Here is a 14,292-nt window from a genome sequence, read left to right as displayed (position 1 = left end):
GTCTTTATCCCTCTGCAGAGTTTTTGTGTCTTGTCATCATTTGCTTTCTACTCACTTGTGTGTCAACTGCAAGCTTGACTACAGAGCATTGAATTTCCTTAACCAGATCATTAACACAGATTCCAATTAATTGTGGCCCCAACACAGATCTCTATGTCACTCCACAAGTTGCCATTCTGAATTTGACCCCCATCCTGAACTTGACTCCCATCCCATCCCATCCCATCCCAATTTGGTCTTCCATTAGTCAGCTGATCCTCTATCCATTACTACTATACTACCTACGACACCATGGACTGCCACCTTCTTCAGTAGCCTAATGAGAGGCTCATTATCAAATGTCTTCTGAAAATCCAAATATGTTACATCCACTGTTTCACCTTTCTGATTTCCCCTTCTTAGAACCATGCTGACTCTACTTTATCATATTTTTTTTTCCTCTTGAGATGTTAATTTCTGCACTGTTGATTCAGTATTCCTCCTTGAAACATACTTTCCATCACTATTCCATCAATGTACCCATGTTTTTGGTGATATTTTTGTATCTGTCATAGGTGAATGGCCCTTAGCAAACCAATCACCCATCTATTTGCTTCCCTGGTTAAACACTGCCTTAATGTTAATATTCTCAAACTTGTTTTCAAATTCTACTGCTATCTTTCCCCTTCTCCCTTAATATCTCCAGTCCCACAATAAGCTCTGATCCTCTGATTTCATGTCTCCTCAGCAGCGTCAAGTGTAATTGTACCATTATTGTTGGCCAGGCTTTCACTTGTCAGGACCATAAACACTTGATATCCTCTACACCCAATTTTTTTCAGCCACCACATTTGGTAAAGCAAAGGACAAAGTGAAGCATAAATGCCTGACAGATTTCAACCTCGAACCATTTAGTGTCATCTGAAGTAGAAATGTTGTTCAAATTTTCTTTAATTTCTCCATAGTTTCCGAGCTGTTTACAGTAATATGCTGAACTAACTATATGATGTCAGTACATAATTGCTACATTTCAACAGAACAGTTGTGAGCTTATCATGATGATAGACAATAGCAATAAAGAAATTGTTCCAATTTAACTCATCAATCAAATTTTGAGCAGCAAACTCGTGCCAGGAATAGATTGAATGCAATTTGGAGTTATAATCTATTAGTAATCAAGTGCTTCATACCATCAGAAAAAAAAATCACCCTTTGATGATATTGTGCTGTTTCCATTTCCTGTACTCTAAATGGATTTTCCAAATTAAGACTAATTTGTGCTGTGGATTTATATTCGTTTTGAGACTTGGTTTGAAGCTTTCCAGACTTATTTCACTAATATCTTTATTGATTGTCAAATGCAGTAACCTCAGACCTGTCTGTCTGAGCCAAATTTAGATCATGATGCTACAGGTGAAGACACTTCATTCTTAAAATTGTCTACCAGATTATTCCTGGACATTAGTCTGTTTCTAGTTAATTCAGTTAATTATAAATGTGGCATAACTTAGGAATCAGTTTTTAATATCTGCCTTCAACGAGTGCTAATTTAATTGCCTTTGTGACTAAAATTGAACTTGAGCCTAAAATATGTTTGTATCAACTTTCACAGAATATTTTGAGCACTTGCTAATTCCCAATAATTGTCAATAGAAGGTATCACCTAACGAGTGATGTGTGCATGCCATTCCTGATTCTTCTGTTGGGTGATGGGTTCTGACTTGAACCTGTAATTATTAAGTCCAGCTACAGATCCTGTTCAAGCTAACATTCTTTTCTTGATCAGATTGACATATGCATTTGACTCATCACATTTATTGCCATTTATCTTTTCTCATAAATTAGATTTAGTTTCTGCATTGCCCGTTTAACTAATCCTTTATTTTTAGTAGTTTTTATTTAAAAGTCATTGTATGTGAAGTTATTTCCTCACTCATTTTGATCTTGACTCAAACTAAAATCCTCATTTGGTCTATTTTGCATAATTTTGGAACATTCCAAGAGCAGCTTAAACTTCAGCACAATATTCTTTGACTTCTGTTTATTGCTGCTTAAGTACTCGTGCCATGAAATTAAGTAGGAAGTGTCCCACACTAGTGCTACTTTCGTGTTCATCACTAATTGTTGAATTGCTAAAATTGAATCCAGAACGCTTTGGCTTTGTGACTTTCCGAGAACTCTAAGCGAGATCTGTAACTTGTGCTAGTAGCTACTCAGGTTATATACTTTTGCCTGTGTTTCATTAAACAGAAGTGTTTATGGAATCCATAGAATCCCTACATTGTGGAAGCAGGCCATTCAGCCCATCAATTCCACGCCAGCTCTCTGAAGAGCATCCCACCCAGACCCATCCTCCCCACCCTATCCCTGTAACCCTATATTTCCCATGGCTAGCCCCCCTGGCCTGCAGATACTTAGACACTGTTGGCAATTTAGTATGGCCAATTCACCTAACCTGCACATCTTTGGACTGTGGAAGGAAACCAGAGCATCCGAATGAAACCCATGCAGACTCGGGGAGAATGTGCAAACTTCACACAGACAGCTACCCAAGGGTGGAATTGAATCTGGGTCCCTGGCCCTGTGAAGCTGCAGTGCGAGCCACTGTTCCCTATTTATTATTTTGTATCTCTGTCTGAATCATGTTTCTATATAGTTTGTTGTGATTGTAATTTAGTTAGTTTAGGGGTTTTTGTAACACCAAGTATCAAATGTATATGGTATATCAACATTATTACTTTGGCAGATTAAACAATTTGCATTAAATGTGCACATTTTAGGGAATGCTGCAAAATGTAAAGATTATGTGATTCTGTAATTACATATGAAAACTTGCATATCTCGTTGCACATTTGTTTTAAGAGAACTTTTGTTCTAATTAATGTATGGCATATGCAGTCTAGAGAATGCAAAATATTCATGTTTCAGCCATCCAGTGTTTGCATTACAGATTCTAAGTCACTGTAATAACAATCATGTTGAATTGTGTTTACTCTTGCCTTGACCACGTGCCTTACCTTGAACTTCTGATTGATGCCAGTCCATTCCCACTCCACCATTTATTGGTTTTGCTGGGTGTTTTCTTGCTTCGTGCCAAAATTGTACTAAGCAGCATGTGTTCAAGATTCATTGAACTTAGCAGTAGTTCAGACAATGAATTGAAGAGACGTTCAGCTTTCAGTAAGGGTGGTTTTCAACCAACATTCAAAGCTGGCTAATATGTCAACTTAAAATGCCACAGTTTCTAGTAATTGCTTTGCATTACCAAAACTGCTAATTACATAGAACGTTACAGCACAGTACAGACCCTTTGGCCCTCGATGTTGTGCCGACCTGTCATACCGATTTGAAGCCCATCTAACCTACACTGTTCCATGTACGTCCATATGCTTGTCCATTGATTCATTGATACTATTGAGGACTGTTTATTTTGTTCAAGTAAGTTCACTCGGACATGAGTTCTTTTATCTTAGTTGTATGTTCACTGCAAATGCCAAGGTCCTGTCCACAAGAAGAGCTAGGTATTTGGAGGGTACTCAAGTTGCTTTTGCATATTCCTTCGCTGAGAAGCTGTATTGCCAAACAGATATAGTAGGCCATCTACACAAGAGTGTTGCAATATGTGAAAGAAGTAAAAGAACTGAATTATCAAATATTTCTCTTCTAATTAAAAATATTGCACAAAAATGTGGACCATTTGTGTCTCCTGTTCAAATTTTTATCGATTCACAGTTTATTACAGCATGGGGAATAAAGTATCACATGTAGCTTGCAAGTGTTTAACTATCATACCACAAAGCCTTATGTATGCATTCTCCTACTCTCCAGCTTATCTCTGGACGTGTAAAATATAGCAATGTCTGTGACTCAACTGAAGATGAACTGATTATGTGGATTTTGCAATCTTTCTGTCAGATTATGATCATAATATGCATTTAAAGTCTGTTTATGATCAGCCTTCTCAAGACTGTCAATGACTTCCAGGTCATTAAATCTGTAAATGACTCCATATTGATTTCTTTTTTCTAGATTTTAGTTTTAACAGTTTTGTTTAAGTTCAACCTAAAATGTATGAAGTGAATCTCAGTTTGCTAACTGCTTCATTTCAGTTGGTAGCGTCATTTGATATACATTAAAATGTGTATGAATTTGTTTTTAAGTTCTGTATATTTCTGCTGCCCTTTATTAAAGAGAAATTGTTCCACAAGCATTGTATTTTCAGCATTAATTCCAGAGAAAATAAGATTACACTCAGTGGCTTTAACAATAATATTGATTTTTTTTTCTTTGTTTTGTGCCGTAATGCTATTAATTTAGCATTACACTGATTCACTGTAATAACAGTTCTTAATTCTTTGCAGCTGGTCTCAGAAGAAGTTTTCGACTGAGCAGAAAAGATAGAAAGACTAATAAATCCATGTACGAAAGTAAAAGAAGTGAACAATATGACACAGCAGATGTACCAACATATGAAGAGGTTGTATCTTACCAGCATCAACCTGATGAAAAGTACAGACTGGTAGTTCTTGTTGGTAGGTGCCATTTTTATCTGGTCCTTTATTTTGTCACAGGTTTGATAATCTTGTATTGATTAGTTAACAAAGTAAAGTGAGCAGTTTTATTAGAAATTTGTTTTGAGAAATACCATGCAAATTTTTGCACTGTTTTACAATCAGTCTTCTCAAGACTGTCAATAACTCCCTGGAATGTTTTCCCTTGGATGTCTAAATAACTGTTTAAAGTTTTTTTTTGAGACATACTTCCATGCAACAGCTTTTCAGGCCTTGGGCTAATTCCTGCACTACAACTGGAGTATTACCCATAGTTAAGAAAAGCAGCATCCTTGGATATGTACCTCTGACCCGTCTGATTTATCTGTCTTTACAATGTGCACCTTGATGTTCTTACCCAATCAAAATTAGCTCAACATTGGCAGCCTTGTTTTACCCTTTATGCGAGCAAGTGCTTCTTGTTTTCAGTGTTCAGTGGCTGCACTCTGGTTTTAAGATTGTCAATTTGTCCTGCATTACCCTATCAGAAGAAAGTACGCCTCTCTTTCTACCTTATCAAGTCTATTCATCATTTTAAGCAACTTCATTATGTTACCCCTCAAATTTCTGAGCACAAATCAAATTTGTGAAACCTTCCTTCAATAAAGTAATTTTTATTTTTTTTTAAATTTCCCAACTATATTTATAAGTTACTGCTGTAAATTTATACCTCCCAGTTTTTTGAATTCACTATAAATTTAAACATCTTTTCTTTATCTACCTTTTGAGATGCTTCAGGCCACCTCTCAGCCTCGTCCCTTCTAGAGGAAAGATTCTTGGCCTATTAATCTCTTTTATGACCTCTCAATTCTGGTTTTACCTTAATACATTTTTATTTGCACCTTCTCTAATACTTCTATATGGTTGATATACTATAGTGATCATGGCCTTCCAGTCCTAAAAGTTTAACATGACTTTTCCGACCGTGAGACATAGCAGCAAAAGTAGGCCATTCAGCCCATTGAGCCTGCTCCACATTTCAGTGAGATCATGGCTGATCTGATCACCCTCAACTATTCATTCCTGCTTATTCCACATAGCCCTTACTTCTCTTAATGATTAGAAATCTTTCTATCCTGGTCTTGAATAAACTTAATGATCCAGCCTCAACAGCCTTCTGTGGAAAGACATTCCACAGACCGTCTCCCTCTGAGAGATGAAATTCCTCTTCATCCCATTTTAATAACCCCTTATTCTAAGATTATGCTGTCTGGTCCTAGACATTCCACAAGGGAAGTAACTGTTCCACGTCTGCCGTATCACATCCTGAAGAATCTTGTATGTTTCAATAATGTTGTCTCTTGTTCTTCCAAATTTCATTAAGTATTAGCCCAAACTACTCAACTCTTCTCATAAAGCAGTCACTGCATAGTTGGTGTCAGTCGAGTGAATCTTCTCTGGACTCCCTCCAAAGCCAGTTTATCTTTCCTTAGATAAGGGCCCAAAACAATTCAACCTGTTCCAGCTGAGGTCTGCCTAATGCCTTGTATTATTTCAGTAAAACCGCCTTTGAATTTCTTTTAACAAAGGCTAGCATTCCACTTGTCTTCCCTAATATCTGCTGAACATGGATGTTAGCTTCTTCTGTGATGTTGGATGAGGACCCCCAAATCCCTCTGTTCTGTAGCTTTCTCTATTTAAATAATAAACAGCTTCTGATTCTTCCTGCCAAAGTGGATAACCTCACATCTTCCTGCATTACATCCTAACCTTCCAAGTTTTTGCCTGCTTGCTTAACCTGTCCATTTCTCTCTGCAGACTCTGTGTCATACTCACCATATGCCTTCCCATTTGTTTTAGTATTATCCGCAAGCTTTGCTGCGGTAATACACTTTCCACATGCAAAGTTATTAATATATTATGCTTAATAGCTTTCTGCTTTCACCTCAGATTTTCCTTGTAAAATGGACTTGTGAAACTGTGTCACGATAGTTCTTTGCTCTACAACTCCGTTCAGGCCCTCATCATCCCAGTCTTATCTATTTTAGAATCCATTTGCCATTTAAAGATGCATTCAGCAAATTAATTAAGTTGCCTTATATTTTGTCAAGATCTTCCTTTTTATATTAACCCCAATTTCATGTCAACCGCAATTTTAGAAATTGTACTTCCAGTTCCTGAGTCTATGTCTGGTCTAAATGGCAAACAACAGTAATCCCAACATCAATCCTTGTGGAACACTGCATCCCACCTTTTGCCAATCTCAGTGACTCCCTTCAACCTGATTCTCTGTCTTCTGTTTGGCGACCAGTTCAATTCTCATGGGACGACTGTGTGGTTTATTTTGAAAATCTAAAAATAATACTCACAACCAAAGGGGTTTCACAAGATGGGCTCATGGAGATAGAGGGATGGGTGTTGGAACCCAGCCACAGTGAAGTGATGTTTGGGAGGGCTTCCCAGAGTAGGGTCACATGGTGTTAAAAGCAAAGGCAGGGCATGATTTTCATCAGCCTCCCCCTCCTGATATCCAGCCGCTCAGTCAGACTCTAAGTTCTATGATTGAGGAACAGTCCTGGAGCTGACCAGCTGGTGCATACCACATGGCAACAGTCTTGTCTGAAGTTGTGTTAATACCAGTGGCTGCAGGATGAAGTTCTTTAACTATCATCCATCATCCACTTACAAGCCTTAATTCAGGCTGGAAAGATCAAAAAATTATCTCTGGTGGAGGTGGAAAGATGACAGGCTTTGCGTACAAGACCATTTCCGTTCAATTAAATGCTCTCCCTGCCTCCATGCTCTCAGCCAGCAAGAGCCAAAGATTCTGTGATGTCTTGGGTATTTGTACAAAAACATTTTTACCATACAAGGTTATTAGACTCATTAATACTACATGACAAAATTGTAAGGACACTTGTTCTGTGGGAGTGACTTCTTTCCAAAAACAGCAAATCTCAGCTTTATTTGGGTCCAAAGAATGATTATTTGGATTTGTGCGCTCTTCTACTGCAATGCTGTGAAGTTGTTTCAGTAATATTCAACTGGGAGAATATCAGGCATGCAGATCATGTGCACATTGGAATTTAAGACCAGTCTGAATAATATGTTGATCAAGAAGTGCTGGAACCAAAAAACCCATGCGGAAAAATCTGTAACAGGTACTGACTGTTTTAGGCTCAGGATGCCTCTGAATTGGCATCATCGCAGGCCCTAGCTGTCTGTTCTGCTGGAATCTCTTGGAGTTATTCTGAACTTTTTGAAGAATTTCAGCTGTTATTGTTTGTGTAGAGTAGGTGAAGAGTCCATGTGCATGCAGCCCGTAAAGGCACCTCCTCCCATGTAACATATTTGAATGCCTTTTTTCATATTTTACATATGGAAAGAAAAAGCTTATTGTCAAATTACTTCTCTCTTCCATGTAATTCTCTTTTGATTTGACATACATCTTAACAAAGAAAGATGCTGTGCTTTTTGGTGGTTTTGTGAAAGGTGTGACAGGTTTATTGAAACACGTAGATAGGTTTTAATTTTGAAACTAAAACTAAGTTTTGTTCAACCACAATATTGTTGATAAGGCCAAATCTCTCCTTAGGTAGTAAGGGGCTGGGAGAAATCATACAGACTAATTCACCTTTATCACTAAGGCCTGAGAATATATTGTGAAACAATGCAAATTTTGCTGCCAGCCATCTTTCCATTGGTAATTTCTTAAGTATTTCCTCTCAACATCTGCTGTGCATCAAGGAAGCCTATTCTGAAGAGGGGTTGAATTCTGCTGTATAAAAATCCATCGAAACATTCTCCCTTTTTCTGCAGCCTGGAAGGATGAAGCTCTCTGATAACCCTGCCCAAAAGTATAAATATGTCTGTCTGTGTGTTTTGGAATGACAAGAGCATGCAAGGGGCAGAGTCTGTAGTTGAAATTGCTTGTTATATTGTACACTGATGGCATAAGTCAAAAGATTAGAAAAATAATCGTGCCAAATGATTCTCCAGAAGTGGCCTATTATTACCATAACAAAGTTGACTGTATAATTGTAGCCGTATCACATTGCAGTGTGTAATAAATGATTTGCTTCACACATTCAAAACCTATAAATGCTTGACAGTTTAGCTCAAAATGAATCATTTGCTTTATATATTCTTGGAATTTTATTGCACCAGGCTTTTCTTCCTACGCTAATTTTCAAATACAGTAGAATAAGAAATGGTCTAATCCAAGTACAAAATGCTTATACAAAAATGAAAATTGCTGGAGAAATGGAGCTGGCAACATCTTTAGATCGAAAACAGAGTTAACGTTTCAAATCTAGTTATCCTTCTTCAGAACTTTACTGGACAAAATACACATTGTTTGTCGTTGGTGGTATTGAAGATATTTCTTATTTTGTTTGTGGAAACTCATTTTCAGCTGTGTTCATCAAATTACACCAAAATATTATTTGAAAGTTTTTTTTCAACTAGTTTGCAAAACACTGCCCAATTGCATTGGTTCTGTTAGCTTTTGCAATGCAAACGACAGTAAGCAGCAAAATCAAGTAAAAATACATCGAAACTAACACAGTTTTGGTCAGGATTAAAAATTGTGCCCAAAGTAAAAATTTTACCCCTCAATATTTTACTCTGTATTGCTGTTAGTTCTCAAACAAGAGTATGTTATTCATGGTACACTGGGCTCAGCATGATGTTATAGTTATTTCAGGTATTGGACTAAAAGAGAGAAGTGTGACCTGGTTTGAGTCAAAAGGCAAGTAATTCTCAATAGATTTTATACCAACTAATAGCAATACAGTTGATTTCCATGCCCTAAATGGGCTTCAACTCAGGATAAGACTTTAAAAGCTACCTAAATTGTCCTCAATTTGTCAGACATTTCAAAGCAGAAGCAGAGCATCGGGATAAGTTAGGTGTTCTTAGGCTGGCAGACTAAGAGGAGGACCAGTGCCAAGACCTCAGCTACTCAGAAAATACATTTATGACATGGGTGAACTGCATGAATGTAAGGAGCCATAATTCACAAAGGACCAAGGGCATTTCTCTCCATTACAGATAGACAAGCGGAACTTGAAGGTAACCACTCCATAAGCAAGGGGCACTGAGTAGAGGCAGGCCTGTATGACCAGCCGCTGCCAGTATGGGGATTGAACCAGCGCTGTTGGCTTTATTCTGTGCCACACTCCAACCAACTGTGCTTTGCTGATGATGCAAGAATATACAGAAAACTAAACAATGTGGATGTAAAGAATCTGCAAACGTTAAGTGAGTGTGCAATAAGTTGGTAAAGTAGAATATTGAGGGAAATTATGAAGTTTTCCACTTTGACAGGAAGAACAAAAATAGAGAATATCATTTAAATGGAAAGAGTTTGCAGCAATCCATTTTACAGAGAGATCTGAGTGTCCTAGTCCAAGTTACAAAAACTGATTTGCGAGTTATGTGATCTGAGTAGAGAAATAGATTGTTAGCCTTAATTGTAAAAAGGGATGGAGTATAAAAATAGAGAAGAGCCATTACAGCTGTATAGGGCCTTCGTGACAGTGCATCTGGAGTGCTGTATACAGTTTTGGCCTCCTCACTTAAGGAAGTTATAATTGCATTGGAAGTAGTTCAGAGAAGTTTTACTGTGCTTGTTCCTGGGGTGAGGTTGTCCTTTGAGACAAGGTTAGGCAGGTGGGGCCAGTACTGATTGGAGTTTCGAAGAATGAGAATGGAACCTATTGGCAACAGAAAAAGATTTTGAAGGGGTGTAACAGGGTAGATGTTGAAAGAATGTTTCCTCTTGTGGCGTGACCTTGAATAAGGGCATAGTTTAAAAATAAGGCATCTCCCATTGGAGTCTAGGATGAAGAGGTTTTTTTACCTCTGAAGGTTATTAGACTTTGAAGTTCTCTTCTTCAGAGAGTACTGGTGGTTGCGTCATTGAAAAACATCAAGGCTGAATTGGGCAGAATTTATTGACAAGGGAGTTGACAGTTATTGGCATATGCAGGAAATTGGAGTGAAGACTACAACAGATGACCCACGATTTTATTGAATGACGATACAGGCTCAAGGGACAGAATGGCTTATTCCTGCTCCTATTTCATAAGATCTTGTGATGTGTCTGCCAAATTGTAGTTTACAGCCCCATTAAAGATGCCGTTGAAGCTATGTTTCATTGCATATCTACATTTATATTCTTCAGCAATAGACAGCTGCTTTATTTCCAAATAGTAACTATTTAGCATGAGACTGGATTTTGTGACGTGTATTCCATTGAAGTACAATTTATATATCACACCCAATGAAAAATGGTGTCCCTGAGTGCTGAGGTTTTTGAGGATACATATGATTTAAATCTGAGGGCTGAATTCAGAGATTCTGTTCTGGAAGAAGGGTCACTGGACCTGAAACATAAACTCTGCTTTCTCTGCACAGATGCTGCCAAACTCTCAAGTTTTTATCAGCAATTTCTATTTTTTTAATCAGTCTGATAAACCTATAATGCACTTCCACCATAACGAGCACACCCTTCCTCAATAATGGAGACCCATACTGCACACAGCACTCCAGCTGCAGTCTCACTGAAGCCCTGTGCAATTGCAGCAAGACTTCCCTGCTCCTGTATTCAAATCCTCTTGCTATGAATGCAAACATACCATTGCTTGCTTCATCACCTGCTGCATGTGCATGCTTTCACTGAATAGTGCACAAGGACACCCAGGGTTTGTTGCACTTCCCCCTCTCCCAATTATTCACTCTTCAGAAAATGTACTTTGCTTGTTTTGCTACCCAAGTAGATAACCTTCCATTTATCCTCTTTATAATTCATCTGCCATGTATTTGTAGCGTCTCTGCATCCTCCTCACAGTTTACCCACCCAGCTTTAGATCTCTCATCTGAATCATTAATATATATTGTGAACAGCTAGGGTTCAAGCACCAGTCCCTGTGGTACTCCACTAGTCACTGCCTGCCACACAGAAAAAGCCCAGTTTATTCCCACTGTTTGTTTTGTCAGCCAGCCAGTTCTCTAACCATGCCAGTATGCTACCTACAATCCCATGCACTTTGTTCTGTTGATACTGTAACCACATCATTATGATTTGTTCCATTTGAAGTGACCTAGAAGCATTTTCGTAGAGTCAGAGGTGAACAACACGGAAACAGACCCTTCGGTCCAACTCATGCATGCCAACCAGATATCCTACAATAATCTAGTCCCATCCAGATGCCTTTTAAATGTTGTAATTGTACCAGCTTCCACCACCACCTCTGGCAGTTCATTCCGTACACGCACCATCCTCTGCATGAAAAGTTTGCTCCGTATGCCCCTTTTAAATCTTTCCCCTCTCACCTTAAACATATGCCCTCAAGTTTTGGGACCCTTTACCTTGGAGGGGGGTGGAACCTTTGACTATCCACCCTCTCCGTGCCCCTCATGATTTTGTAAAATTCTATAAGGTCACCTCTCAGTCTCCAACACTCCAAGGAAAATAGCCTCAACCTATTCAGCCTCTCTCTATAGCTCAAATCCTCCAAACCTTGTAAATCATTTCTGAACCCTTTCAAGTTTTATAACATTTTTCCTATATCACAGAGACCAGAACAGAATGTCAACATAGATCATAAAACATGGTATAAACTTTCTTGCCATTGCAGCTTTGCGCTCTTCAGTGTATGTAATTCCTTGTTGCAAAAAAAAATCAGACCTTGTTCTTTAGCAATTAATTTTCGGACCTTTCTATCTTTGTCCAATCTCACTTCTGCTTAAGTAGTCCATTAATTGGCTGCTTAAGGGCCTCAATGGTAGTAGATGCATTGTCTTAGATGGGAAATAATTCGGGCACGCAATCATCTTACCAACTTACCTGCACTTCTAGCCTCAACACTGGCCACCAAAGAGAGCAGGAGATTTAACCTGCAGCATCTATTTACAACTGTGTTGCCTTACGAAAAGGCTAGGGGTTGATTTTGTAGTTTTGTACTCCCTGCTTGTAAGAATTCTACCTTGGAATTTTCCTGGGCTCATTCATGTTGTAATAAGGCATTATTCTACCTTGTTCAATCAATTAGCAAGTAATTTCCAAATATCCTCGTAATGAATCTGTAGAATTGAAGTGATGCTGTACAGAAATATCATTGTACAGTCAATTAATCATCCATTTGAAGAGTTTTGAGAATCTGCAGGTTTGATTTATAATACTAGGTGCAAAACAGCAGGTTAATTTAACATAAAGTAAACAGATTGATCCTCTTGTTTGGCTTGCCACAAGTTAACCGCACACTAACAACTTAGGGCAACTTGTCAAGCCATTGAGTAACATGCCAGATTGAGCCTTACACCCAGAACAAAAAGTATGGAAATACTCTTACAACACTCTCAGCTTTTGAACATTGACTTCACCAGATTGCTTTGAGCTCCCTTAACAAGGATGTTAAATTATTGTGGATTTTTTTTTTAAATCATGCATTTTGACAACTAGGGAAATCAAAGGTTAATTGGATTCTGAAACTGGCTTTGAATTTATGATAACTGTGAAAAAGTGACATAATACAGTGCATTTAAACTATGATACCACTCAGTTATCTTGAATCTCTTTAATTTGGAATGAAATAATTTTGACAAAAAGCTGAGGCCCAAACTTTAGGTCAGTACCTTAGTGCCACTTAATTGCCATCTGTACTGACATTGGCATAAAATCTAGTAAGTATTTATGCAGAATGTTTTATATATATCTAAGACAATTAAAGGAACCTTTGGTGACATTTGAAACGTATCTTTGAAAGAGAATGAATGTCAATACCTGGACCTGACCAGGCAGCTTAGCCAACTCTGAGAGAAGGGAGCTGACCTGAAATTCTCAACTAGGAATGTTATCTCTGTTGCTATTCCTCAGATGCTACCAGACCGGCTGAGTCTCTCCAGCATTCTTTGCCTCTGTTTCAGATTTCCAGCAACGGTGATATCCTGCTTTTATTTGAACTGAAATTCTCAGTGATTAAGTTAATAGGACACTAGACATCTGCTTATGTGCACAGAATTCGAATGGTTCTCAACATCTTTCACATGAAAAGATAGACTGTGTATGACTGAATGTGGTTTCGATGCTGTCAGATTCTGTATTTTCTGAACAGCACCCTATTATTTAAGAAAGCCTACTCTTATCCAAATATCTTAGACACATGTCTCTATTTCCATTCAAGCTTTTTTTTTGCTATTAGTTTGGGGAGATTTATTTATACTTTGATTGCATTCCAACTTAAGTTCTTCTACATCTTCCATTCACTGCAGTCAAATCTTTAGCGTTCAGAACATAACTTCAGTTTATTTTGTAAAGAGAAAAGTTGCTGGTGATGGTAGCTCCCTTTGCTGTGATGTGCAAACTGCTTAGTAGATTCCACCCGAGATATAACATTCCTTCTGAAAAACTACCAACATAAGAGAGTGATACTGCTTCAGAGATGAAGTGAGGAAATTTTTTTTTACAGACATCTGAAGAAAAGAAAGAAATCCAAGGTTCCCGACTGGATCCTAAGCCAAATGGCAGATGTTAAATGTGTGTTGGGCAGAGTTCAGGCATGTAATTTTCTAGTCAGAGGTTTGGCTCAGAGGTAGAGGGACTGCCACTGCACCACCAGCCAAGTGCTCACCCAGTTACTCTTTAATTAGCATAAGCTCATCACTTGCACCTAATTCCATTTGGTCTCAGACATCCCTGCGAGACCCAACCAGTTGATGTGATAGCCCTTATTTTAAATTTTTTAAAAAATATGTAAATGATAATAATGAAATTCTGTGAAACAAAAAGAATGATAACATATTCTGCTGCTATTTCTAA

General features: G+C 38.1%; 1 protein-coding gene across 18 annotated transcripts in view; it reads left to right on the top strand.

Annotated features, from left to right (window-relative positions):
- Positions 1 to 14,292, top strand: part of mpp7a (MAGUK p55 scaffold protein 7a) — a 400,728-nt gene that overhangs the window by 328,390 nt on the left and 58,046 nt on the right. For all 18 annotated transcript variants that reach the window (XM_059639113.1, XM_059639088.1, XM_059639095.1 and 15 more), the window contains one exon: positions 4,341 to 4,511. In XM_059639113.1, the coding sequence (XP_059495096.1) occupies positions 4,341 to 4,511 (171 nt within the window). The remainder of the gene's footprint in view (positions 1 to 4,340; positions 4,512 to 14,292) is intronic.

Source organism: Stegostoma tigrinum, chromosome 2 (genome assembly GCF_030684315.1).
Source record: "Stegostoma tigrinum isolate sSteTig4 chromosome 2, sSteTig4.hap1, whole genome shotgun sequence".
Taxonomy (NCBI): domain Eukaryota; kingdom Metazoa; phylum Chordata; class Chondrichthyes; order Orectolobiformes; family Stegostomatidae; genus Stegostoma; species Stegostoma tigrinum.
This window is presented reverse-complemented; position numbering and strand designations above follow the sequence as displayed.